The 27961-nt window shown below is 45.1% G+C and overlaps 2 protein-coding genes across 2 annotated transcripts; one reads left to right on the top strand and one right to left on the bottom strand.

The window, feature by feature from the left end:
• TMEM41A (transmembrane protein 41A) lies at positions 1-27916 on the bottom strand. Its single transcript, XM_040441492.1, has 6 exons — positions 27908-27916; positions 27694-27806; positions 4583-4736; positions 3351-3512; positions 2063-2201; positions 1-1066 (listed from the first exon to the last, which is right to left on the bottom strand). The coding sequence occupies exons 1-6, from the start codon at positions 27914-27916 to the stop codon at positions 852-854; spliced, it is 792 nt and encodes a 263-aa protein (XP_040297426.1). The 3' UTR covers positions 1-851.
• On the top strand, positions 14205-19006 carry LOC121007838 (NADH dehydrogenase [ubiquinone] 1 beta subcomplex subunit 5, mitochondrial-like). The gene is made up of 2 exons (XM_040440080.1): positions 14205-14399; positions 18468-19006. Exons 1-2 carry the CDS (start codon positions 14205-14207, stop codon positions 18963-18965), a joined length of 693 nt encoding a protein of 230 aa, XP_040296014.1. The 3' UTR covers positions 18966-19006.
• Positions 27917-27961: the final 45 nt, after the last annotated feature.

Below are 27961 nucleotides of genomic sequence, written 5' to 3'. Positions count from 1 at the left end.
AGACTTGGAAGTAAGGCTAGAGGCACAAAAACAGTTCCTTGTGTAATATACCAAATCTAGAAAGACATCACAACATCCCTGTAATAAATAATCATAGATGTGACCTTCTGCTGCATATCACATTCACTATGGGGACTACAATCATGAGAGAATGCTAAAGATAATTTGTAAACCGATGCATCCATTTATTATAGTGTCCTGCTCAAGGGCAGGCCGGGTTTTGTGGGTGCACCTACAACACATTCCCCAGTCTTCGGACCGAGAGGCCAAAAACTCCTCTGCATTGCATGCTAATGACGGCACGTGAGCACTTTCAGCACTCCTCATAAGCCGAGAGGGCTCCTTCCTCCTGCTCAGACTCAGGTACGTACACTAAGGGGGTTCACATGCCCTCTTTAGCATATGGTCAGGGGGAACAGAAGATCGCTTTGGGGTTGTTTAGTGGATGGCTTTTTGCCTGTCTCACCACTCAAGCGGGCACATATGCTCTTCAAAAATGCATTTCCCTTAGGTGGACTTTTATAACCTCAATATGAAATAAAACTGACAATAGACAAGAGGTAAAAATACATTCATAAGACAAACTCTACAAATTCTTACTAGAAACTATGAATACAAAAGGACTGTTTAAAAAGTGCCGGATCGGCACAGACGACCCACGGTCGAATTAAGACTTTCATGCTGAAAACTTTTGTGTACAAGAGACGCTAAGAATACCTGACTTTAGACAAAATGATCCACTGCGGAATTCACACCGAAGAATGTGGTCACCTGTCTAGAAAGAAGAAGAGATTTTCATGAGTGTCTCTGAGATTGCTTACAATAAGGGTTCTGTGTGGAGGGAGAAGACTTCACGTGGATTTTCTGCCATTCATCAGGTGTTCTTTTCCTTTTAGTTCCAGCTTGTGGTGACTGAACCTCTTGACAATGGTGCCAGGGATTAGAGCAGCAAGCGCTATTGCCAATAACTTTAGTAGTGTTCCCCACGAAAACATGTCATCCAAAGATTTGATCTTTGACAAAATGGAGCCTGTCTGGACACAGATGAAGTTGTAGGGTAGGAGACCTAGGTGTAAGGCAACACAAGATGACGGATTGGTTCAGGTTTAACTAAAGCACATGTACTATATTGTTTTAAAGTAAACCTAAACTTTCAGGTAATTTTTCAGAATAAGTGTCTACATCAGTAATAACTTCTGGCCACTGTATTTATATCTAAACTTGTTTCTGCCATTTTCGGCAGTATTCCCTCTCTGCAGAGTCCATATAGAATTCTCAGTTCTCCCTGCATTAGTGGGTGAAGAGTAGCTGTCTCCTATAGAGAACAGGGAGAGAAAAGGAAATTCTGCTCTCTAACTCTGAGCAGTGCTGATGTGAATCAAGCACTTAGATTGAGATAAAAACAATTATTAGCTGCTGCAGCCTCGGTGTATGTCTCTCTGCAGCTCACCACTCCTTTCCCTCCGCTCTCCAAAGACTTCTATGGTGAGCATGTAATTTTATCCTTTAGTGACCAGATAGTCCTTCATAGTCTCTCAAGACAGATAAAGGCCTCATGCACACAGCCATTGTGCTGCCGTTCCGTGCATTGGGGACCGCAATTTTCGGTCCCCAATGCACGGGCAACATCCGTGCGGTAGCCAGGACAGATCGAGACCCATTCAACTTGAATGGGTCCGTGATCCGTCCGCATAATAATAATAATAATAATAATAATAATAATAAAATAGGCACCACATCTCCCAGATTGCCGATCTATTCAAGTGAATGGATCCGCATCCGGGATGCGCGGTGCACACGGCCGGTGCCCGTGTATTGCGGACCCGCTGTATGCGGGCCGCAATACGGCCAGGCAACGTCCGTGTGCATGAAACCTTAGCATGGAATTCTGAGTGATTTTTAGTTTGTGGATGGGGAGAACTGATAACTAGAGAAAGGTGCATTTTTCTCTCAAAAAGATATGCATTACAAAGTTTCTTCTATTTGCCTCTAATTTTCATTTATGCAAATTTTGTTGAAAGATTAGTGACCAGTTAAACGCTGTATATCATTTTTCACATACCGATGAGGACAGAGAAGAAAAACTGTCCTACTGGAATGTTCAGTATGGGTGAAGAGAGGTTCAGGAACCAGTTAGGCGTCATTGGGAACAAACGCAGGAAAAGTAGAAAAAAGAACAGGCCGCTGCGGTTTTCTTCAATCTGAATAAAATACATTTAGAAACAACAAAAACAATTCAACCTTCTAAAGCTGACTATTTTGGCAACACAGACTTTTAAATAATTGTATGAAAGATTTTAGATCGGTGGGGTCTGACACCTGGGCGCTGTGACCTCCTCACAGCTCAGTCTCCTACCCTGACTGATCTGATATTGATGACCTATCTTAAAAAGGACCTTTCACCAGAATAAAACCTCTAAACTGACTATACAGACGTGTAGAGCGGCGCCCAGGGATCCCCCTGCACTTACTGTTATCCCCGGGCGCTGCTCCGTTCTCCGGTTATAGCCTCCGGTATCTTCATAGTTAGGCTCCACCCAGGGGAACCTGCCGGTGTCTCTTTCTCCTATGCTGTAGTGCTGGCCAATCGCAGCGCTCAGCTCATAGCCAGGCTATGAGCTGAGCGCTGCGATTGGCCAGCGCTACAGCATAGGAGAAAGAGACGCCGGCAGGTTCCCCTGGGTGGAGCCTTACTATGAAGATACCGGAGGCTATACCGGGAGAACGAAGCGGCGCCCGGGGATAACAGTAAGTGCAGGGGGATCCCTGGGCGCCGCTCTACACGTCTGTATAGTCAGTTTAGAGGTTTTATTCTGGTGATAGGTCCTCTTTAAGCATAGGTCATCAATATCAAAGTCTCAGAAAACCCCTTTAAAGAAAACTACCACAAAGAATCTTTATATTCAGTGACGTTTCATTTTTGTATTTTATTTTTATATGTCCCAAACTCAAAGTACAAGAGAGGTATGTGAATGGAATGGAATGGAATGGTGGGTATTTGAGGGTGTTCAAATAGGTTCTAGACTTGCATGATCAGATGAGTTGAAAAGATAAAGCAAAAAAATGTAAACAGACTCTTTAAAAAGAGACTGTCTGGTTGGGAATTTTTTATTATTATTTTTTTTTACAAAAAAAGGGAAGAATGGTTCCCATTCTGTGACTTCCTGTGTCCTCAATCAGTCTGTACTTTTTGGCCCCTCTTGACATTGAAAAGTGGCGTGTCAAGTAGGACCAGGAAGTAGAGGCTGGCGGGGGAACTGGTAAGTATCAGACCAGAAGTTGTGATTGGCAAAGTTTGTTTTGTTTTTTACAACTTCCCAGCCAGACAACCGCTTGATTGGGACAGTTACCTTATTCTGCAGCATGGACACCTTCTCGGGAAAATACATGATTACAATCTGTTTTCCAAAGGCTTGAGACAGTAAGTAACAGAACGTGGCACCCAGAGATGTCAGCGTGCAGCATAGAAACAGGCCCATCCATGGTCCAAACAGCGCCCCAGCAAGTAGATTCTGCAAAGACACAAAAAGGGTTTGATCACTGAGAACATATAAATCCATATAGGTACAATAATACAGTGTCATTGTGTTCCGATTCTCCAATCGTTGATGGTAGGCTCAGTTGTCAGTAGCATACCTCACCCGTTGATACCAATTATAAATGGCTTTTGCAGGGCTTTGATGCATTGTGCACTAAGGCTAGTGTTGTTCACACATACATGTACATAGAACATGTATGCCTCCTCCCCATGTATGAAATGTTGTAAATCACACGGCCAGAGTCACAAGCATTTCAGGTTTGCATATAGCTGAAGGACAGGTCCTAGAAATAATTTCTCAGCTTCAACCCCAATTTTATCAAAGCTCTGGGCAGCGCTGTAAGCCACAACATAAAAGGGGACTCACCTGCTACCCATCACTCCGCTCCAGTACAGAGGGTCCTGTCCAGCTCCTTCCAGTCCCCAATGTGTAAATATTTGGGCAGGGTCACGTGTGGCTAGAGTAATTCACTGGCCACAGCAATGACATGTCCTCAAGCGTAACATCACTTCGGGTCATATGCCGCTTGGGGACACGCCACTGCGGAGGCCACTAAGTGGACAAGATCATATCTAATACAAACTGGGGACAGGCAGTAGCTGAAGCAGACCCATTGGCACTGGAACAGAGCAGGTGAATGCCTTTTTAATGTGGTACAGTTCTGTCGAAGGCCTACATAATATTGTGGTTGACCGTGGACAACACCTTTAAGATTCCTGGGTCTTAATTGGCTAAAGCTGGCCTTACACATTGGAGGTACCTAGCAATGTCAATGGGTTTGGCTGACCATCTAATGTAGATGGTGGCCTCCTGAATTCCACCGGCAGCTATCTAATGTGCATGGCTAACATTTCTTTCAGGTGCCAAAAACACAGGGCAAGACGTCATGGCCATACACAATCTTTCCACACCAGAGACTACAATACTGCTGATGAGGACAATTCAAAGTGACTGCCATCCTAATAAGAAAGTATTTCTTACCTAATGAAAATACTGCAGCACTAGCCAAAGAAAGTCACACATAAATGCAATAAGTGACTTACCAGAAAGCTGGATCCTGGGATGGCAAAGCTTTGCTTGTACAAGTATGCGCTACAGAACAGGAGGGCGACATATGACTGGTGCTCCCTCTTATAGTCCTGCAGAAAGTCAGCCAGCTCACGGAGTTCATCCAGATCTGAAGGAAACACCAAGGACCTGTAATGGTGACAAGAGGAGCTTCGTGATGTGTACTAGAACCTGGCAGACATGGAGGGAATCGTGCATCTCAAATAAACGTTTTCATGGTGGCAATAGTTTCCTTGCATAAAGTTGGTAAGCAACCAAATATCGTAACCCGAGAGGGCTCACACTGCCCAATTCTGTTCAGCAGAGATGTGCCTTAAAAAGTCTGACACGGGCAGCACTGACTGGACATTGTCACAGTGTGCAAGAATATAATGAAAGGTATATAAGCATTGGCCAAAAAAAAAGTCAGTTTATTCCTACATTTCCAGAGGGAATAACACAGGAACAACAGAATTCTAGGAGATGTTCCAGAATTGTTCAGCCAAAACCCAGCGCTCATGCCGGAAACTGGCCAAATCCCTGTAAAATCCCATTATAATCAATGAGGTCTGACGGTGCACAGCCAATTCTGGCTAGGCCGGATGTGGTGAACTCTAGCAGTCTGTTACCTTGCCGGAACATCTGGATACCATCCTAGCAGATATGGAAGTAGTCTTAGGGTCCATTCACACGTCCGTTGTTTCTTTCCTGATCTGTTCCGTTTTTTGCGGAACAGATCTGGACCAGTTCTGTACCCATTCATTTTCAATGGGTCCTGAAAAAAAAATCTGACATTGAGCTGTCCGATTTTTTTCAGGACCCATTGAAAATGAATGGGTCCAGATCTGGTCCAGATCTTTTCCGCAAAAAACGGAACAGATCAGGAAAGAAACAACGGACGTGTGAATGGACCCTTAGGCTGAGTTCACACGGGCGAGTATTCTGCGCGGGTGCAATGCAGGAGGTGAACGCATTGCACCCGCACTGAAACCGGACCCATTCATTTCTATGCACATGAGCTGTGATTTTCACGCATCACTTGTGCGTTGCGTGAAAATCGCAGCATGCTCTATATTGTGCGTTTTCCACGCAACGCAGGCCCCATAGAAGTGAATGGGGCTGCGTGAAAATCGCAAGCATCGGCAAGCAAGTGCGGATGCGGTGCGATTTTCACGCATGGTTGCTAGGAGACGATCGGGATGGAGACCCGATCATTATTATTTTCCCTTATAACATGGTTATAAAGGGAAAATAATAGCATTCTGAATAAAGAATGCATAGTAAAATAGCGCTGGAGGGGTTAAAAAATAAATAAAAAATAATTAAACTCACTTTAGTCCACTTGATCGCGGAGCCCGGAATCTCCTTCTGTCTCCTCCTTTGTTGATTGTAGGAACAGGACCTGTGGTGACTGGTGACGTCACTCCGGTCATCACATGATCTATTACCATGGTAAAAGATCATGTGATGGACCATGTGATGACTGGAGTGACGTCACCACAGGTCCTTTTCCTGCAATCAGCAAAGAAGGAGACAGAAGAGAAGCCGGGCTCCGCGATCAAGTGGATTAAGGTGAGTTAAATTATTTTTTTTAACCCCTTCAGCCCTATTTTACTATGCATTCTGTATTCAGAATGCTATTATTTTCCCTTATAACCATGTTATAAGGGAAAATAATACAATCTACAGAGCACCGATCCCAAGCCCGAACTTGTGTCAAGAAGTTCGGGTTTGGGTACCAAACATGCACGATTTTTCTCACGCGAGTGCAAAATGCATTACAATGTTTTGCACTCGCACGGAGAAATCGCGCATGTTTCCGCAACGCACCCGCACCTTTTCCCGCAACACCCGTGTGAACTCAGCCTTAGACCTCCACTGCGTTGCCGATTCTGCAATCTCTGCTGCGCTGTCATACCCTTAGCAGTACAGGCCACAGCCAGTACAGTCACTAAAGTGAGTGCAACAGAGACAGTGGAAATGGAAGCAAGCCGGGTGTCAGCGCTGCCATAATGAACTGGCTTCTGCAGGTCAGAAGAGGGATTTTTAGTTAAAGCCTGAAGAACCCTTTAATGTGATCCATCAAGCCTTATTAAAGGGTTTGTCTGAGTGTTCAATACTGATGACTTATCCTCAGGACCTGATAGCTGGGGGTCCAACACCTGGCACGCCCATTGATCAGCTGTTTAAAAAGACTAATATCAAATTCCAGCAGAATCAATAAACATTGATATTATGGGGTATATATGTATCAGCAATTCCAGCACAAAGAAAAAAAAAAACTAAAATGACAATTTTAATGGTATACCTTTAAAAGGGATCCCGATTGGGTCCGCTATATATGACATTAATAATATACAAACAAACTAATGTGACCGATAATCACATCCAGCATAAATTAGAAACCTGGGGTACGGGAATGATTGTCCCTATATCTACCCCTATCCTAAAACCTCAGCCCAGGGAGGGCTCCTGATGGTGGAGGCCCCCCGTCCACGTACCTAGACTACTACCCCTCACAAATCCCTATAGGGGTGCAGCAGGGATGGTTCTAGATTGTCCCAGGTATGAGGTAAGGATAATGATTATATATATATATATATATATATATATATATATATATATATATCTCTATCAGCTGGATGGAATAAGAAAAACAAGAAATAACATATAGTACAGACATAAACAAAACATACGATTGGTCAGGGTGGACTTGATAGTCATAAACCTTAGCTACCTCGACGCGTTTCCCCCTAGACCAGGGGTACTCAACTGGCGGACCGCGGTCCAAATACGGACCGCGGCCGCCAGTTGTCCGGACCCCGGCCATCCTTCAGAGCGCTGCTCCTCTCCTGCACACTGTGCCGTGCAGGAGGAGGAGCTTACCAGCGCACTTCCACCTGTCCCACAGCACAGTGAGACAGGGCTTCCTCCACATGTAGCGCTCCTCCTCCTGCACACTCTGGCAGCTCTGCTCCATACAGCGGCGGGCACAGGAGATGATCGTTCTCAGCAGCGCAGAAGGAGTCTCTCCCTCCCCCCTGTGCTGCTGCTGCCCCCGCCGCTGCCAATAAGAAGAGGCAGGAGGAGAAGGGGAGGGGCTGTGGCCACTGCGCCACCAATGAAGAAAACTGACCTGTATTACAAATACAGGAGGCGGGTGCTGGAATCAAATAGCCGGCACCCGACCTCTGTGACAGGGAGCTGCGATCAGCTGCAGTTGAGTTAACCCTTCAGGTGCGGTACCTGAGGGGTTAATTGTAGCTGATCGCAGCCCCCTGTCACAAAGGTCGGGTGCCGGCTATTTGATTCCGGCACCCGCCTCCTGTATTTGTATAAGAAACGTTGGTGGCACAGTGCCCCCCCCCCCCCCCTAGTATAATAAACGTTGGTGGCTCAGTGGGAAGTGCCAATGAGGGTTAAAAATAAAAGAAAATTAACTCACCTCCTCCAGTTGATCGCGTAACTGCCGGTCTCCAGTTCTTACTTCTTTCTTCAGGACCTGTGGTGACGTCACTGAGCTCATCACATGGCCCATTACCATGGTGATGGATCATGTGATGAGCACAGTGATGTCACCACAGGTCCTGAAGAAAGAAGTAAGAACTGGAGACCGGCAGTTACGCGATCAACTGGAGGAGGTGAGTAAATTATTTTTTAACCCTCATTGGCACTGCCCACTGCGCCACCAATGTTTATTATATTGGGGGGGGGGGGGCGCACTGCGCCACCAATGTTTATTACACTGGGGTGATGGGGGGGCGCACTGCGCCACCAATGTTTATTATTTTGAGAGGGGGCGCACTGCGCCACCAATGTTTATTATATTGGGGGGCACACTGCGCCACCAATGTTTATTATATTGGGGGGCACACTGCGCCACCAATGTTTATTATATTGGGGGGCACACTGCGCCAATGTTTATTATATTGGGGGGCACACTGCGCCACCAATGTTTATTATACTGGGGTGATGGGGGGGCGCACTGCGCCACCAATGTTTATTATTTTGAGGGGGGGCGCACTGCGCCACCAATGTTTATTATATTGAGGGGGCCGCCAGACGAAAAAGTCGGACATGTAGTACTTTTAGTCTGGCGGCCTCTCACCGTGCTGCGCCGTAACTCTGCCCCCATCCCCATTATAGTCGATGGGCACAGAGCAGCGGCACGGCGAAGTAGTGGCAAGATGGATCTGACAGGGTGAGCAGCCTGTCGGATCCATCCTGCTGCAAGTGTGAAAGTACCCTTACTAATGAGCGCTTCCATCATGGAACGCCCATTAGTACAGCCTTTACCTCCACCGCTACTTGTGCTAGTAAAAAAAAATATATATTACGGCAGTGTTTCCCAACCAGTGTGCCTCCAGCTGTTGCAAAACTACAACTCCCAGAATGCCTGGACAGCCTTTGGCTGTGGGGGCATGCTGGGAGTTGTAGTTTTGCAACAGCTGGAGGCACACTGGTTGGGAAACACTGTATTACGGTACCTCCACCTCCATTTGCTCACGCTGTGGAGAACACTCCCTTGCTGACTAGAAGCTCAGGACAGGACCTACAAGACGTCATCACGTTGGAGCACCGGTCCTGAGCGTGCAGTCAGCAGCGAATGTTCACCGCAGCCAGGTGAATGCAAATTTTTTTTTTTTTTTTGCAAAAGCAGAGAAGGGGGGCACTAATGGGGGCAATACTCTTACTGGGGCACTAATGGGGACATTATTCTTACTGGGGCACTAATGTGGCCATTACTAATTCTGGGACTTACCCGGGGCGCTCCACTATAACGTCAGATTGCGCCACGCGCATGTATCACATGATCGCATGGCATCTTTACTGTTGGCGTTCAGTTCGGACCTTCACCTGACTGCAGACCCTGGTATGTGGACCTTTAATAAAACTAGTTGAGTACCCCTGCCCTAGACAATGCCATGGGATCATCAGGAGGTGTAATAAAACTGTTGGTCTATGCAAGATAAATGCAACCATATAGATACTGGCATAGAGCCAGGTCACATAAAAAAAGTGCTGCAAGATAAATGCCGGCATAGAGCCAGGCCGCACAGACAGTAGGATAGTCTATAATTAATACGGGGGGGATGGAATCAGGCCCATGGATATGCTTGATGGCCTCATATCAGGCCAGTTATATGCACATTTTGATGATCGTGCCTGCATCAGGCTCCTTCAAAAGTAGATGGCATGTTCCGCATCCTATAGGGCAGAAAATAATCATACCAAAGTCAGTATGGTGTCTATCATCTATATATAGATAAAATCATTGGTCAGTGTAGACTCCGTTCAGATGATAGAGAAGATCCCAGCAAGATATTATTTCTGTTATCCACCTGTCATGGAATCTTGGTAAGACCCACACTAAAATCAAGAATTCTAATCACCAATGGCGCTTACACTGAATAAACACTGAAGAATCAAAGACCTGTGGTTAAAATGACCAAGGTATATTAGACTTGCATGCTGGAGTCCTTCCCTCTGCTCTCATTCTCCATGACTAATGCTGCAGCTGTATTTAAAGTGCTGCCACGTGGGGCGTGGCTTGCTAGGCATGTGAGCGGTCACACGCTGCGAGAGCTCCCGCATCTGCCCGGCCATTAATCCTGAATTTACCCCGATTTCAGCGGAGATATCAAGCCTGAACAGTCGGGGATCAGCGCAGATCAGTGCGGTAACCAAGACTGAGGCTTTGGTCAGCGGGAGAAGCAGGCATGTCGAGGAAAAGAGACGGCAGAGGGGCTGATAAGGAGTCCCAAGATGGCGCTGGGCTGAGCACGCGGAAGCGGCGGGATCGCACTGTAGAGTTGTAGAAAGAAACGGTGGTGAAGCTGAGTCAATTTGTGAGATCCTCTCAGGCAGCCAACAACAGACTGCGCCAGGGGAGTCAGGACGAAGTGCTACCGGATCAAGGGGACGACTCAGACCATGAAGAGCGGGTTCCCGCCACTACCACGCGTCAGAGCGCCAACAGGTATGCGGCTTTACAAGTGAATGGAGAGGAGCTGGAGCGCGAGACTGGCGATTCGGAATCTGGGGAACCCACGCTAAAGGATGTGCTACATGCCATCTCTAAATGTGGCAAGTCCCTGAGTGCACTATCGGTCCAGGTAGGCGCCATTAAAGAGGACATTTCTATTATAAGACATGACTTCAGAAAATTGAGCGTACCACAGCTCTAGAGGATTGGGTGGGAGAGGTGGAGGATGAGGTACAGCCTCTAAAGAGGGACACTGCTGAACATTCCAGATTGTTAAATGTTATATTGGCTAAGCAAGACGATATGGAGAACCGTCTGCGCTGCAATAATGTACGCATTGTTGGAGTACCTGAGAAGGTGGAAGGGAGGAATCCCACCGAATACTTTGAGGCATGGCTGAAGGAGAAGGTGGGGCAGGACGCACTAACCCCACTGTTTGCAGTCGAACGCGCCCATCGGGTGCCGACTAGGCCTTTGCCTCCAGGAGCACCTCCGAGAACGGTCCTGGCCAAGCTATTATATTACAGAGACCGGGATATCCTCCTGCGCAAGGCCAGGGAGCTACAAGACCTTTCCATTGATGGTCACAGAATCTCACTGTTCCTGGACGACTCTGGAAGTTCAAAAAAGGAGGGCCCGTTTTCTAGAAGTTAAAAAGAGACAGAGAAATCTGGGGGTCCCATATTATATGCTATACCCAGCTAGATTGCGTGTAGTGGCCCTGAATACTACCAGTTTCTTTGAAGATCCTAGGGAAGCGGCAAAATGGTTGGACAGAAATGAACGTCAGATCAAGATGGAGCTTCAACCCCCTACTTAATGGGACTCAGTTTTCATTCTGCAAGTGATTATTTGAATGTCTTTTCTATGTTCTGTCCTCCCTCTCTATCTAAATTGATATGCCAAGCTGTAAAGGCCGTATATTGCAGTGAATTTATATGCTGATGCGTTACCATGGATATAGATATGACTGCTTTACCTTGTTTTAAACCCGATTGTTGATCAGGATATCACGGGTAAAGTACTACATTTCCTACTTGTGGTAGTTATGTTATGTCTTCCCGGGTAAGATGCGGGAAGCTAGAGGGCGATTGGTTATAATAAGAGTATGAGTAACAGTTTTCAAGTGTTCACATTGATAAAATACTACTAGTAGTCAGTTCTGGCTACGCTCCTCCGGCTAATACGGGTTATTAGCTGGTGTTCTGCTGGTCTCACCGACTGGTGCAGTATATTTCCACAGGCCTTATACTTGGGCGTGGGGTGGAACCAATCGGTTAGTCCGGGGAACCGTAGTTCTTTATAGTGTTTTGCCAGCTAATGGCAAGTTTACAACCTTGGGGAGGGTTGGGGTATGTTATGAGACAGGGCAATTCTGGTTATGAATGGCAGTATGGCTGGCTGAGTGTGGTATGGATGGGGGTGTGCCTTCCTCCGGGGCAGAGAGAAAAAGATAATGGGGTACAGATTGTGACTCAATCGGTGTACAGGAGATTGTCTTCTAATACTAATGGCTAATTGCATTAAATTCCTTAGCTGGAATGTCCGGGGAATCAAGGAAAAGACTAAAAGGAAGGCGATTCTGGAAAGCGTCCGTCCGTTACATCCTCTCATATGCTACCTACAGGAGACACACTTGCTGCCGGAGCAGGTACATTTGCTTAAACTGGCCTGGGTGGGGATGGGGTTTCACTCCACGTATTCTACATATGCTAGAGGAGTCAGTATCTTGGTACATAAAAACATACCGTTTTGTTGTATTTCTAGCAAAGTGGATGCTGAAGGGTGTTATGTGTGCTTATATGGTACACTCTATAACCAGCCATGTGCGAGTGTATATCCCGCCCCCATACTCTCAGTTAGTGATCAGGAAGGTTTTAGCTTTCATGACTGATTTCCCGGGGGTGCCAACTCTCATACTGGGAGATTTTAATAATGTAGTAAGCCCTGACATCGATAGGATGGGGACAGCGGAAAGGGATTCCTCGGGAGAATATACCACAGTTGGGAGACTCATACAGGAAGAGTCCCTAGTAGACATATGGAGAAAGAGAAATCTGCGGGAAAGGCAGTACTCATGTTGTTCTAGTACATTTGGCTCGCTGTCCAGGATTGATTTGGCACTAGTAAATTCTGAAATGGGGAGATTAGTACAAGAAGTTGCTTATCTTCCGCGTCGGCTGACGGACCATTCCCCTTTGATGGTCTCCGCTGCTTTTAGGCCCGCTAGAATAGGACAAGGAATGATGTGGGCATTTAACCCCTTTTGGTTATCTGTCCTGCCGGAAGTGGGTAGTATTAAGGAACAACTAGAGGAGTTCTTTAGGATTAATCTGCCTACCACTACAAGGTTAATAATCTGGGATACCATAAAGGCTTTCATGCGAGGGTTGCTTATAGCTCAAATTAGTAGGAAAAAGAGTGAAACCAAAGCTAAGGTTCAGGCTTTAACGCGGGCGGTGGAAATAGCTGAAGCTAATTATGTGAAAACACAGGATGATGGGTGTAGAGAATTATGGAAGGGGGCGCAAAAGGAGCTAAATGACAGGCTGCTACTTAATGCCAAAAACAAACAATTCTTCCAAAAACAAGTATACTATGAAGAAGGAGAGAAGACTGGAAGAATGCTGGCTCTGATATCTAGGGCACAGCGACCCCCTAGTTATATAGCGGCCCTCAGGGATCCAACTGGGAACTTGTGTAGTGCTTCGGAGCAAATACTGGAGATTATGAGGGGATTTTACTCTAACCTGTATGTGTCCCGTTTGGCAGCCTCAGATGAAGAAATAGACTTATTCTTGGATGGGCTTCACATGCATACCTTTACCTCTGATCAGCGTATAAAATTGGATTCTCCTATAACAATCACTGAGTTGGAGGTGGCGCTATCAAATATGTCTAATAATAAGGCTCCAGGTGGTGATGGGTTACCGGCGGAGATATACAAACGATTTGCCTCAGTCATGCTGCCTCAGTTGTTAGAGGTCTTCAAGGAGGCGATGATACAGAAAAAACTGCCCCCCAGTATGACTGAGGCGACGATTGTAGTCCTTCCAAAGGCGGGCAAAGATATACAGGAGGCCGAGTCCTATAGACCGATATCACTACTTCAGGTAGACATTAAAATCCTGGCTAAGGTCTTAGCTAATCGTCTGAACCTGATTATATCTAACCTTATTCACCCGGACCAGGCTGGATTTATGCCAAACCTGTCTACGGCAGTTAATATCAGGCGCTTCGGATGCGGCGGTCGCATCTCTTGATGCGGCCAAAGCATTTGATAGTGTAGAATGGAAATACTTGTGGAAGGTACTGAGGAAGCTAGGGTTTGGCCAATCTTTCATAGGGTGGATTCAGCTTCTATATGACAAGCCATCGGCTAGGATTAGGGTGAATGGCAATCAGATAGCTTCACACTATATAGGGGGACGAGGCAGGGTTGTCCCCTGTCGCCTCTACTATTTGCGATTGAACCTCTAGCTGAAGCTATCAGATCTTCTGCAGGGATTAGAGGCTTTACTTATGGCTCCTTGGAGGAGAAAGTGGCACTATATGCAGATGATCTGTTGTTATTTATGGATGATTGGAGAACCTCTCTCCCGGTAGTGATGGAAGTTAACAGGTTTGGGAAAATGTCAGGTCTATGTATCAACTGGACTAAGTCCGTGCTGATGCCACTGAAGGAGGGCATGGATGACAGTGACTCTTGGGAAGAGGGCCTACAGGTTGTGCACTCTTTCAAATATCTGGGCATTCAGGTCTCTTGCAATGATCTAGATTTTGAGAAACTGAACATCTCCCCTCTACTCCAGAAGTTTAAACAGAAGGTGAATGCCTGGACAAAACTGCAGTTATCCATTATAGGTAGAAAGTGCTGCCACTTAGTGCCAATAGCCCTATTGGTGGTTTACCTAGCTTCCGGGTTGGCCCCACTTCCTGTTGTTGGAACGCATATGCGTTCCACAAAGCGGATGCTCCAATCATTTAGAAGCAGAATGGCACAGTCAGTGCTGCGCCGCCCTTCCGGTCTCTGGAACGCACATGCGTTCCAAGGAGTGGCTTCCGGTCTTTGAGCTTCTTCCCGGTTCCTGTATGTATAATCCTGTGGAACGCTGTTGCGCTCCACAGGATATTCGCATCCCCAAGATTTTATACAAAGCTATAATAGGTTTTGGCGTGCCCATGATTGTATAATGAACTGTGGGTGTTTGCCCTCATTTCTCATCGATATGAATGAAGGCGCACCTATCAAGGGCATATATATTAATACCACCCATATCACACCCAGAAATACATTTTTTAGGGTGTGTAGAGGGGTGGAATGGAGAGAACATAATATTGGGGGGGGGGGGGGGGGAAAGGTAAACATAGTAATTGTAAAGCACCATTCATCTCCTATGTGGGCAATTATATGGATGCATGTGTGGTACATCATAATAAAAGATCTCAAAGACATTGCAGCATAGTTCACACTTAATCCTGATGTACAGTACAGACCAAAAGTTTGGACACACCTCATTCAAAGAGTTTTCTTTATTTTCATGACTATGAAGGCATCAAAACTATGAATTAACACATGTGGAATTATATACATAACAAACAAGTGTGAAACAACTGAAAATATGTCATATTCTAGGTTCTTCAAAGTGGCCACCTTTTGCTTTGATTACTGCTTTGCACACTCTTGGCATTCTCTTGATGAGCTTCAAGAGGTAGTCCCCTGAAATGGTCTTCCAACAGTCTTGAAGGAGTTCCCAGAGATGCTTAGCACTTGTTGGCCCTTTTGCCTTCACTCTGCGGTCCAGCTCACCCCAAACCATGTCGATTGGGTTCAGGTCCGGTGACTGTGGAGGCCAGGTCATCTGGCGCAGCACCCCATCACTCTCCTTCATGGTCAAATAGCCCTTAATTTCAAAGTTTTCCCAATTTTTCGGCTGACTGACTGACCTTCATTTCCTAAAGTAATGATGGCCACTCGTTTTTCTTTACTTAGCTGCTTTTTTCTTGCCATAATACAAATTCTAACAGTCTATTCAGTAGGACTATCAGCTGTGTATCCACCTGACTTATCCTCAACACCACTGATGGTCCCAACCCCATTTATAAGGCAAGAAATCCCACTTCTTAAACCTGACAGGGCACACCTGTGAAGTGAAAACCATTTCAGGGGACTACCTCTTGAAGCTCATCAAGAGAATGCGAAGAGTGTGCAAAGCAGTATTTAAAGCAAAAGGTGGCTACTTTGAAGAACCTAGAATATGACATATTTTCAGTTGTTTCACACTTGTTTGTAATGTATATAATTCCACATGTGTTAATTCATAGTTTTGATGCCTTCAGTGTGAATCTACAATTTTCATAGTCATGAAAATAATGAAAACTCTTTGAATGAGAAGGTGTGTCCAAACTTTTGGTCTGTACTGTATATATTCTCAAAGAAAATAACCACAGTTCGTGGTTATCTACAAGACAATGACCTGATAGTGAGTCACTAATGTCTAAAATTATATAACATAATATTTCATGCTTTACGCATGTGGTCTAATTTTCAGTACACTATATTCAGTCACGTAATGCAAAACACACTCCTTCTGCAGTATCTTATTGTTCAAATTCCCACCTCTAGGTGACGGTGGTACCAACTCTAACACAGAGAATTTGAGGCATAGAGGGTCCCCCCCATGCACTTCATTAATATGTGAGGCTACTGGAGTGGCTTTTTTGTTAATAACATCGTTAACATGCTCACATATTCTCCTACGTAGCTCTCTTATCGTTTTCCCTATGTAATCCTTAGGACAGGGACATTGACAGATATACACTCACCTAAAGAATTATTTGGAACACCTGTTCTATTTCTCATTAATGCAATTATCTAGTCAACCAATCACATGGCAGTTGCTTCAAAGCATTTAGGGGGGTGGTCCTGGTCAAGACAATCTCCTGAACTCCAAACTGAATGTCAGAATGGGAAAGAAAGGTGATTTAAGCAATTTTGAGCGTGGCATGGTTGTTGGTGCCAGACGGGCCGGTCTGAGTATTTCACAATCTGCTCAGTTACTGGGATTTTCACGCACAACCATTTCTAGGGTTTACAAAGAATGGTGTGAAAAGGGAAAAACATCCAGTATGCGGCAGTCCTGTGGGCAAAAATGCCTTGTGGATGCTAGAGGTCAGAGGAGAATGGGCCGACTGATTCAAGCTGATAGAAGAGCAACGTTGACTGAAATAACCACTCGTTACAACCGAGGTATGCAGCAAAGCATTTGTGAAGCCACAACACGCACAACCTTGAGGCGGATGGGCTACAACAGCAGAAGACCCCACCGGGTACCACTCATCTCCACTACAAATAGGAAAAAGAGGCTACAATTTGAGAACATGTATCCATCCTCTGATGGCTACTTCCAGCAGGATAATGCACCATGTCACAAAGCTCGAATCCTTTCAAATTGGTTTCTTGAACATGACAATGAGTTCACTGTACTAAAATGGCCCCCACAGTCACTAGATCTCAACCCAATAGAGCATCTTTGGGATGTGGTGGAACGGGAGCTTCGTGCCCTGGATGTGCATCCCTCAAATCTCCATCAACTGCAAGATGCTATCCTATCAATATGGGCCAACATTTCTAAAGAATGCTATCAGCACCTTGTTGAATCAAAGCCACGTAGAATTAAGGCAGTTCTGAAGGCAAAAGGGGGTCCAACACCGTATTAGTATGGTGTTCCTAATAATTCTTTAGGTGAGTGTATATCCACCGCTAAAACAATAACATGCACAGCCACTAGACAGGTATTTGATATCAGGGACTTCTGCACTTGTCGCAGCAAAGAGGCCATGTATATCTGTCAATGTCCCTGTCCTAAGGATTACATAGGGAAAACGATAAGAGAGCTACGTAGGAGAATATGTGAGCATGTTAACGATGTTAGAGAAAGAAGTGGTAGGGCACACCAATATCAGGTACCACACGGATAATGGATGATGTAATATATTATTTTATTATATTATTAGTGATATACTTTTAACAACCATTCATAAAAATATCAGAAAAATATAAAAAATTTCATATAAAATATGTAAAAAAGCTAGTACATATAAGAATTATTCAACTATATTATATAACTACAATAATACATATAACAGTAATGTATAACTCCTATACTTTGGGCTGATAATTCAACTATATGTATGCCAAAGTGCGTTTGAAGAGGTGATTGATATCCTTCCAAGTGGGTTAATAACCCTATCAATGCTGCTATATAAGAGAAAAGTTTATCTGTTTAGATAGAGTCTTTTGAATAGTCCCAGATTTGCAACTGTTGCGACTCAACAGTCGCGGTCTGTATTAAAATGTTACACTGTTGCTGGGTTTAGTAATGAAGTGCCGAAGCTGTTTGTACAATTTCTGATGTAGTGATGTCGGCTATTACTGCGTCACAGGTGGCGTCCCACATGTGATAAGCAGTGATTACACAAATACCAGCGTGTACAGATGATGCGGCTTTCAGGATCTTCGGTGTATTGCCGTGCTGTATTGGAGATGAATCAATTATTCAGCAAAGGTGGACGATGTCACAAGGCTGGCTCTCCAAACAGGCAAATGTCCGGCTTATCTCCGCTTATTCACAAAGAAAAATCACCGATCCTTTACTTCTCATTCTTTTCCTTTGAACTCTTTAAATCCTCCGATGCTGTACTCTATTCCATGGGACAGTTACCATTTTTTTTTTTTTTTTACACGGGTACAAAATTTATTTGAACCAGTCACCAGAATAAGTGGACACGTGAAATTAAGCTTTACAACAATACAGAGCAGTCAGGAGCACTACGCATCAGGGACTGTCTTAGGTGAATTATCAATGAGGTTCTTATCCAAAGTCTCAAACTGATACCTGCTGGGGAGAAGAGCGCTGCTGGGGAGCGCACCGCCGCCTGCTGCGGTTCCCGTACGGTTTGAAAGCCATGGAAAGAAGAAGTTGTTTGTAGTCGCACCATCTACATATTATGACAAAAGATTTCTCAAGTTATTGAAATTCTACACGTTACTGGCAGCCGTGCCCGCTGGTATAGCCATTACACTCATCAACATCTTCATTGGACCGGCAGAATTAGTTGAAGTTCCAGAGGGTTATGTTCCCGATTATTGGGAGTACTACCAGCATCCGATTACCCGTTTTCTTGCCCGCAATATATATCACGATTATCAGCAATCATATGAACAGGAAATGGCTCTAATTCATGTTGAGAATGAGAAACGGTTGCTCAGACTCTATGAACTTGCAGCGCGCCGCTCAATGAGACAGAATGGAGATGGTCCATGGTATCAGTTTGAGACTTTGGATAAGAACCTCATTGATAATTCACCTAAGACAGTCCCTGATGCGTAGTGCCCCTGACTGCTCTGTATTGTTGTAAAGCTTAATTTCACGTGTCCACTTATTCTGGTGACTGGTTCAAATAAATTTTGTACCCGTGTAAAAAAAAAAAAAAATGGTAACTGTCCCATGGAATAGAGTACAGCATCGGAGGATTTAAAGAGTTCAAAGGAAAAGAATGAGAAGTAAAGGATCGGTGATTTTTCTTTGTGAATAAGCGGAGATAAGCCGGACATTTGCCTGTTTGGAGAGCCAGCCTTGTGACATCGTCCACCTTTGCTGAATAATTAATTCATCTCCAATACAGCACGGCAATACACCGAAGATCCTGAAAGCCGCATCATCTGTACACGCTGGTATTTGTGTAATCACTGCTTATCACATGTGGGACGCCACCTGTGACGCAGTAATAGCCGACATCACTACATCAGAAATTGTGAGTACAAACAGCTTCGGCACTTCATTACTAAACCCAGCAACAGTGTAACATTTTAATACAGACCGCGACTGTTGAGTCGCAACAGTTGCAAATCTGGGACTATTCAAAAGACTCTATCTAAACAGATAAACTTTTCTCTTATATAGCAGCATTGATAGGGTTATTAACCCACTTGGAAGGATATCAATCACCTCTTCAAACGCACTTTGGCATACATATAGTTGAATTATCAGCACAAAGTATAGGAGTTATACATTACTGTTATATGTATTATTGTAGTTATATAATATAGTTGAATAATTCTTATATGTACTAGCTTTTTTATATATTTTATATGAAATTTTATGAAATTTTTTATGATATTTTTCTGATATTTTTATGAATGGTTGTTAAAAGTATATCACTAATAATATAATAAAATAATATATTACATCATCCATTATCCGTGTGGTAGCTGATATTGGTGTGCCCTACCACTTCTTTCTCTGATTTACCTTTTTTAGAGGATTGGGTGAATCCTCTTAGTAGGAGCACCCTGTTCCATTCTTGAATATACAGGTGAGCCCTCTCTACCTATTCACTCATGTTAACGATGTTATTAACAAAAAAGCCACTCCAGTAGCCTCACATATTAATGAAGTGCATGGGGGGGGACCCTCTATGCCTCAAATTCTCAGTGTTAGAGTTGGTACCACCGTCACCTAGAGGTGGGAACTGGGACAATAAGATACTGCAGAAGGAGTGTGTTTTGCATTACGTGACTGAATATAGTATACTGAAAATTAGACCACATGCGTAAAGCATGAAATATTATGTTATATAATTTTAGACATTAGTGACTCACTATCAGGTCATTGTCTTGTAGATAACCACGAACTGTGGTTATTTTCTTTGAGAATATATACATCAGGATTAAGTGTGAACTATGCTGCAATGTCTTTGAGATCTTTTATTATGATGTACCACACATGCATCCATATAATTGCCCACATAGGAGATGAATGGTGCTTTACAATTATTATGTTTACCTTCCCCCCCCCAATATTATGTTCTCTCCATTCCACCCCTCTACACACCCTAAAAAATGTATTTCTGGGTGTGATATGGGTGGTATTAATATATATGCCCTTGATAGGTGCGCCTTCATTCATATCGATGAGAAATGAGGGCAAACACCCACAGTTCATTATACAATCATGGGCACGCCAAAACCTATTATAGCTTTGTATAAAATCTTGGGGATGCGAATATCCTGTGGAGCACAACAGCGTTCCACAGGATTATACATACAGGAACCGGGAAGAAGCTCAAAGACCGGAAGCCACTCCTTGGAACGCATGTGCGTTCCAGAGACCGGAAGGGCGGCGCAGCACTGACTGTGCCATTCTGCTTCTAAAGGATTGGAGCATCCGCTTTGTGGAACGCATATGCGTTCCAACAACAGGAGGTGGGGCCAACCCGGAAGCTAGGTAAACCACCAATAGGGCTATTGGCGCTAAGTGGCAGCACTTTAAATACAGCTGCAGCATTAGTCATGGAGAATGAGAGCGGAGGGAAGGACTCCAGCATGTAAGTCTAATATACCTTGGTCATTTTAACCACAGGTCTTTGATTCTTCAGTGTTTATTCAGTGTAAGCGCCATTGGTGATTAGAATTCTTGATTTTAGTGTGGGTCTTACCAAGATTCCATGACAGGGGAATAACAGAAATAATATCTTGCTGGGATCTTCTCTATCATCTGAACGGAGTCTACACCGACCAATGATTTTATCTATATATAGATGATAGACACCATACTGACTTTGGTATGATTATTTACTGCCCTATAGGATGCGGAACATGCCATCTACTTTTGAAGGAGTCTGATGCAGGCACGATCATCAAAATGTGCATATAACTGGCCTGATATGAGGCCATCAAGCATATCCATGGGCCTGATTCCATCCCCCCGTATTAATTAAATGTAGAGCGACTATCCTACTGTCTGTGCGGCCTGGCTCTATGCCGGCATTTATCTTGCAGCACCTTTTTCATGTGACCTGGCTCTATGCCAGTATCTATATGGTTGCATTTATTTTGCATAGACCAACAGTTTTATTACACCTCCTGATGATCCCATGGCATTGTCTAGGGGGAAACGCGTCGAGGTAGCTAAGGTGTATGACTATCAAGTCAACCCTGACCAATCGTATGTTTTGTATATGTCTGTACTATATGTTATTTCTTGTTTTTCTTATTCCATTATATATATATATATATATATATATATATATATATATATATATATATCCATCCCTGCTGCACCCCTATAGGGATTTGTGAGGGGTAGTAGTCTAGGTACGTGGACGGGGGGCCTCCACCATCAGGAGCCCTCCCTGGGCTGAGGTTTTAGGATAGGGGTAGATATAGGGACAATCATTCCCGTACCCCAGGTTTCTAATTTATGCTGGATGTGATTATCGGTCACATTAGTTTGTTTGTATATTATTAATGTCATATATAGCGGACCCAATCGGGATCCCTTTTAAAAGGTATACCATTAAAATTGTCATTTTAGTTTTTTTTTTTTTTTGTGCTGGAATTGTTTAAAAAGACTGCAGCGCTCCACGGGCCACCTAGCCGCAGCTCAGTCCCATGCAGGTGAATGGGCCTGACCTGCAATACCAAGCATGGCCACTATACAATGGACGGCGCTGTCCTTGGTATGTGGCAAGGAGGTCATGGTGCTCACCGGGGCGCCGCAGCTTCTTCAGCTGATCGGCGGAGGTGCGAGGGTCAGATCCCCACCAATCAGAAACTGATCATCTATCCTAGGGATACGTCATCAATATTAAAAACTCAGACAATCCTGATGGAATGGAAAAAAGCCAACTCCTAGCACAGAAATTCCAAAGAAATCCAAGGAAGACATTTATCTGCATTTTTCCTGTAAAATATCAATATCTCGCTGCTTTTGTGATCTGATCTGAAGTCCGAGAGACAGAGCAGCAATCGGCCCAGTCCTCGGCCTCTCCCTCCCTCAATGGCTATCTGATTTCGCGCACACAGGATCCGGCTAAACTTACATATGCCACATCTGCAAGGCTTTCAAGCCCAGGTTCTACACGTCATCTGACACATTTATTTCGGGGAGACCGCTGGTATAGACAATCCCACTAATGTGACCCTAGGCCTCATTCACACGAATGTAAGCCATCCAAATGCAAATAGCAGCCCGCAATGCACAGCCGTGAGAATCCCCTACTGCGGCACGGCCCCATTCAATTGAATAGGTCCGCCTTCTGCAATATACGGAAAAAGATGTGACATGTCCTATCTTTTGCGGTGCAGAGGCACAGACCCCAAAGCCCACAGAGTTGCTTCCGATCCATGCTTCACACAGCCGGTGCCCGTATATTGCGGAACCGCCGCTTGCAGTCCACAATATGGGCACGGGCGACCTACAGTCGCGTGAATGAGGCGGATGTGGATTGTCCTCAAATAAGTTATCCTCCATATGATTTACAAGAATTCTCACACAAAACACATTCACTTGTTCCCAGCCAGGGATTGGCACACATGCCATCACTTTTAATTGGCGCTTATGCTGCTGTATGGCACCCACAGACATCTATGCGGACCTAGTATACAACTCTGTAGGGTGCACCATATGGCAGAAGCCACAATACAGTGATGGATACCAACAGTGCCCACTGACAGCGCCGCCCGTGGCACTATTCTTACCGTCAAATGCTACAGGATCTGAATGGTGCAATGAGAATAGGGCATTATGGCAATAATCAGAAACCTGGGTCCATTATCCTTTGATTTATGTTATGGGAGAACTCTGGAGGAAGACTACGCAAATCAGGGTGTAGACCTACGGGCAGTTAGCTATTCAGTGCATGGACTTTGGCATCATCACATACACGTGTCTTTTGCTCTAGATCACGGACTTGTCTCATATACTTGTCACTTGCTCTACATTATGGACTTTCACCGCTGTAAGGCCGAGTTCACACTTCAGTTATTGCGAGCCAACACCTGTAGTAAAGATAAGGTATAATGGAAAGATCTGAGCCTGTTCTGTGTTTTTCACCTGGTTTTGTCTCACAATAATTGATGGAAATTACTGATCAAATAACTGAAGTGTGAACTCGGCCTTACTAGAGAACAGGTTCAGTAGCTCTTATAAAGCTGTATGCAGATGGGAAGACTGCCCCGTCTGACCAGTATCCCGACGTCTTACTCCTTGGATTCTGGCACACTGTAAGCAATGAAGGAAATTACTTCTGGCGCACTTCATGTGACTATGTATGATATGGTCACCGTGTAGTACCATATCTCACCTGCAGGGCCTGGGTTACAGAAGCTGGACCCACAATGACCAAGGGCGTTTACTAACAGATTCTGCTACAATGAAGAGGACCTCACGCCACCCCTGACATGTCCGTTTTATTAAATCATCGTATTGCCTGCGAAATAAAAATTCTGGAGCATTTTTTCTTAGAACTCTGCACTGTACTATTGTTCCTCCGATAAACGTATGAAATTCCTATAAATGTATGAAAAAATAAATAAAAACGGAGTCTTACCGGTTGAGGGGCATGTCCCTACACGCTGACATTGTTCAATCAGGGGGTGACACTGTCATACCGTGTGGGGACACACATGGGGATGGTTGGGGTACGCCACACGTTCAGGTTTCCTGATGCAGTTTTGGAAGTCAAAACCAGGAATGATTTCATAAAAAGAGAAGTCGGATCGGCCCTGTATACCTTCTCTCCTTTTATGATCCATTCCCGATTTTGGTTTCCAAAACGGCATCAGGAAACCTGACTGTATGGCTATAGCCTTAAGGCATGTTCATACAGTGTCTTTTGCTGTGGACATTTGGCATAGACCCCCACGCTGAAAGTTTGCCGATGCCTGCGTGGTTTCTGCCCCCGATTCATCTTAATGGGAAACAGCGCTGAGTACCTTAAAGATGTGGCTATGCTGAGAAGGGACGCGTACGTTCTGGCCGTGGCTTTAACCTGTCGTTCTGCGATCCTCAGTGCTACCTCCCATTAAAACGAATAGGAGGACGCAGCGGACGGTGGGATTTCAGTGAAATATCGGTGCGGCTGTGCACGCCAAGGTTCCGCAGTAAAACCCACCGTGTAAACAGCCCCTTACAGTTATCCTTAATTTCTAGGAGCAATAACAGAGGAAGGGCACATAAGCACTAACAACAAAAGCAACAGTCTGTGAAGGTTCTCATTTATCCAGGTCATGGTATATCTGTAAAGAATAAAATCAAGGCAACTGGACGTACTGTAGATTTCTTGAAAACGTTTCACTCGTTCTTCCAACGAGCTTTCTCAATTCTGAGTGACTGTACAAGAATTCTCTGGGAATAAATATGTAACTGAATCAACATCTAGTAATTATACCCAGCATGGGGTCAGAGGTCATTATACCCAGCATGCGGTCAAAGGTGTGGATTCCATTATCCTAATTGGAGTCAGTAGGTGATAAAAACTTCCCAGAAAAAGGTGTCAAGACAGCATTGTATGTGGCAGACAATAGATGTCTAACCCCCCCGCCTCTATTCAAGCTTGGCTTCTCCATTTTTACGTAGATGGCCTCCTTCACACCTCGTTTGTACCAATCCGCCTCCTTATCCAAAACACGTACTTGACTGTCTTCAGAGGTGTGATCTGTTTCTTTTAGATGCAAGTATATGGCCGAATCTTGACCAGAGGTTTTGGCTCTTCTATGCTGAGCCATACGCTGATGTAGTTGTGGTTTTGCTTCGCCGATATACAGTTCTGAGCTTGAAACAGTCAGGAAACAGTTGCTACTAGACAACAGCTTAGGCTGCAGAACAGAACTTAGCCCAGACCAAGTGTGTACCTTACTGGACCTTTGTCAGAGTACAACCTACTTCAAGTATAAGGACAAGTTCTACAAGCAAAAACATGGCTGTGCTATGGGATCGCCAGTCTCACCTATTGTAGCGAACCTGTATATGGAGGAAGAAGAAAGGAAAGCCCTGACCACTTTCAAGGGAATTACACAGAGTCATTGGTTCAGATATGTGGATGACACTTGGGTTAAAATTCATAAACAAGAGTTACAGGCTTTCACCGAACACATTAACTTAGTGGATCATAACATCAATTTCATGCGGGAAGATATGCAGAACAACACGCTGGCGTTTCTGGACTGTCTTATAACAGTGGAAGAGGGAAGGAAGCTGGGAATAGCGGTCTATCGAAAACCAACACACACAGACCAGTACCTGCTATTTGATTCCCACCATCCTCTAGACCACAAACTGGGAGTCATCAGACTCTACACCACCGGGCAGAGAAAATCCCCACCAGCACAGAGGCCAAGGCGAAGGAATTCAAACACCTCAGAGGGGCACTTAAAACTTGTGGGTATCCAGATTGGGCCTTTGTCAAAACAGAAGGAAGGAGAAGAAAGAGCACCAAGAATACCAGTGAGGGCGAGAAGCATGACAGACGCAAGAATATGGTTATCCCATATGTAGCTGGGGTGTCTGAGAAACTCAAAAGGATTTTTAATAGACATCACATCCCTCTCTGCTTTAAACCCAGCAACACACTGAGGCAACAACTGGTTCACCCAAAAGACCCAACGCCTAAACACAAGATGGACAACATTGTGTACGCAGTCCAGTGCAATGAGGAATGCTCAGAACTGTATATCGGCGAAACAAAACAACAACTACATCAGCGTATGGCTCAGCATAGAAGAGCCAAAACCTCTGGTCAGCCGTGTACGTACATCTAAAAGAAACAGGTCACACCTTTCAAGACAGTCAAGTACGTGTTTTGGATAAGGAGGCCGATTGGTACAAACTAGGTGTGAAGGAGGCCATCTACGTAAAAATGGAGAAGCCAAGCTTGAATAGAGGCGGGGGGGGGGGGGTTAGACATCAATTGTCTGCCACATACAATGCTGTCTTGACACCTTTTTCTGGGAGGTCATTATCACATACTGACTCCAATTAAAGAGGACCTTGGCTTTCACCGATCCTCTGACATTGTGAACTAACTATACAGACATATACAGCGGCGCCCAGGGATCTCACTGCACGTACTATTATCCCTGGGCGCCGCTCCGTTCTCCCGTTATGTCCTCCGGTATGTTCGGGGACTTGGTTATAGTAGGCGGAGACTTAGGAGACTTGGTTATTTATAGTAGGCGGGTTCTGCCGGGCGTCTCCTCCTAGGCTGTAGCGCTGGCCAATCGCAGCACAGAGCTCACAGCCTGTGAGCTCTGCGGTGCGCTTGGCCAGCGATACAGCCTAGGAGAAGGAGACACCCAGCAGAACAAGGGCAGACTCCGCCTACTATAACCAAGTCCCCGAACATACCGAAGGACATAACGGGAGAACAGAGCGGCGCCCAGGGATAACAGTAAGTGCAGAGAGATCCCCGGGCGCCGCTCTCCATGTCTGTATGCTTAGTTCACAATGTCAGGATCGGTGAAAGGTCCTCTTTAAGATAATAGAATCAACACCTTTGACCCCATGCTGGGTATAATTACCAGATGTTGATTCAGTTACATATTTATTCCAGAGAATTCTTGTGACAGTCACTCAGAATTGAGAAAGCTCGTTGGAAAGAACGAGAAATCTACAGTAAGTCCAGTTGCCTTGTTTTATTCTTTACAGATAACATATTAAATAGCCCAGGATCAGCTCTGTGGCATTCTCCCCCTAATATACATACTTCATGGCGGTCGCTATTCTGCAGATTGTTGCGGTCAGCCTTATGTGAGGTGGTGGGAAGAACTAGAGTGGATGGGCTGTGCAGAGATCATGTGACTCTAAGGCTGCATTCACATCAAGCTTTTATCCTATACGCCGTATGTATAAAACGGATGCCATACAGTGGCGTCCTTCACCATAGGTTTTTTTTGTTGGACTGATATGAAAAGCCCTAAGACAGGCGAAGGTAAAAAGTAGCGCCTAAAGTTTTAGGTTAAGGCGGAGGACATTTGGTGGCGGGATCCTCCTAGGTGCCCATACATTCTAGTCATAACCCTGAGGGGACTACCCGTGCGCCATTTTTCATCATGGTGACATGTCACCTATGTAACCACGCCCCTTTATAATGGAAAACTCAGAATATGGCATAAGTGGCTGATGCCTCCCCCATAACGAGTGTCCCATCATGTACATGTTCATTCTGCCATAGCAACTACCATGACAGACACCAGCCGCCTGGGTCCTGTTCACACGGGCAGTGGCTGGTGTCTGCTACCTGGCACCTACACCAGGACAGAACTGCCCCTTCACCCACCTCTCGGCTTCTCGTCCTCGGCCCGGGCGCAGGCGGGTGCTCAGCACGTACAGGTAGAAGGTGGCGCAGACAAACACCAAAAAGAAACCCGGCAAGAGAGCGCATGATCTCGGCTAGAAGCAGCGGAACAGGAATACCCCCGGAACCTGCTGCCGCGGCCCACTGCAGCCGGGGATGTCAAATAGCAAGGACCGGAAGTAAAGGGGCGGTGCACAGTAACCATGGTTACCGAGGACGCTAGGAATTAGTGAATGCGATAAAGGCGGTG

Source organism: Bufo bufo, chromosome 7, assembly GCF_905171765.1.
Source record: "Bufo bufo chromosome 7, aBufBuf1.1, whole genome shotgun sequence".
NCBI classification, from domain to species: Eukaryota; Metazoa; Chordata; class Amphibia; order Anura; family Bufonidae; genus Bufo; species Bufo bufo.
This window is presented reverse-complemented; position numbering and strand designations above follow the sequence as displayed.

Coding starts and splice junctions, on each gene's coding strand:
- LOC121007838 (XM_040440080.1), top strand. CDS start 14,205: ATGTCAGGTCTATGTATCAACTGGACTAAGTCCGTGCTGATGCCACTG. Junction 14,400..18,467: donor TCCAGAAGTTTAAACAGAAG/GTGAATGCCTGG, acceptor GTCTCAAACTGA/TACCTGCTGGGGAGAAGAGC.
- TMEM41A (XM_040441492.1), bottom strand. Junction 2,202..3,350: donor TGTCCATGCTGCAGAATAAG/GTAACTGTCCCA, acceptor TATTTTATTCAG/ATTGAAGAAAACCGCAGCGG. Junction 1,067..2,062: donor TTTCTTCTCTGTCCTCATCG/GTATGTGAAAAA, acceptor CCTTACACCTAG/GTCTCCTACCCTACAACTTC.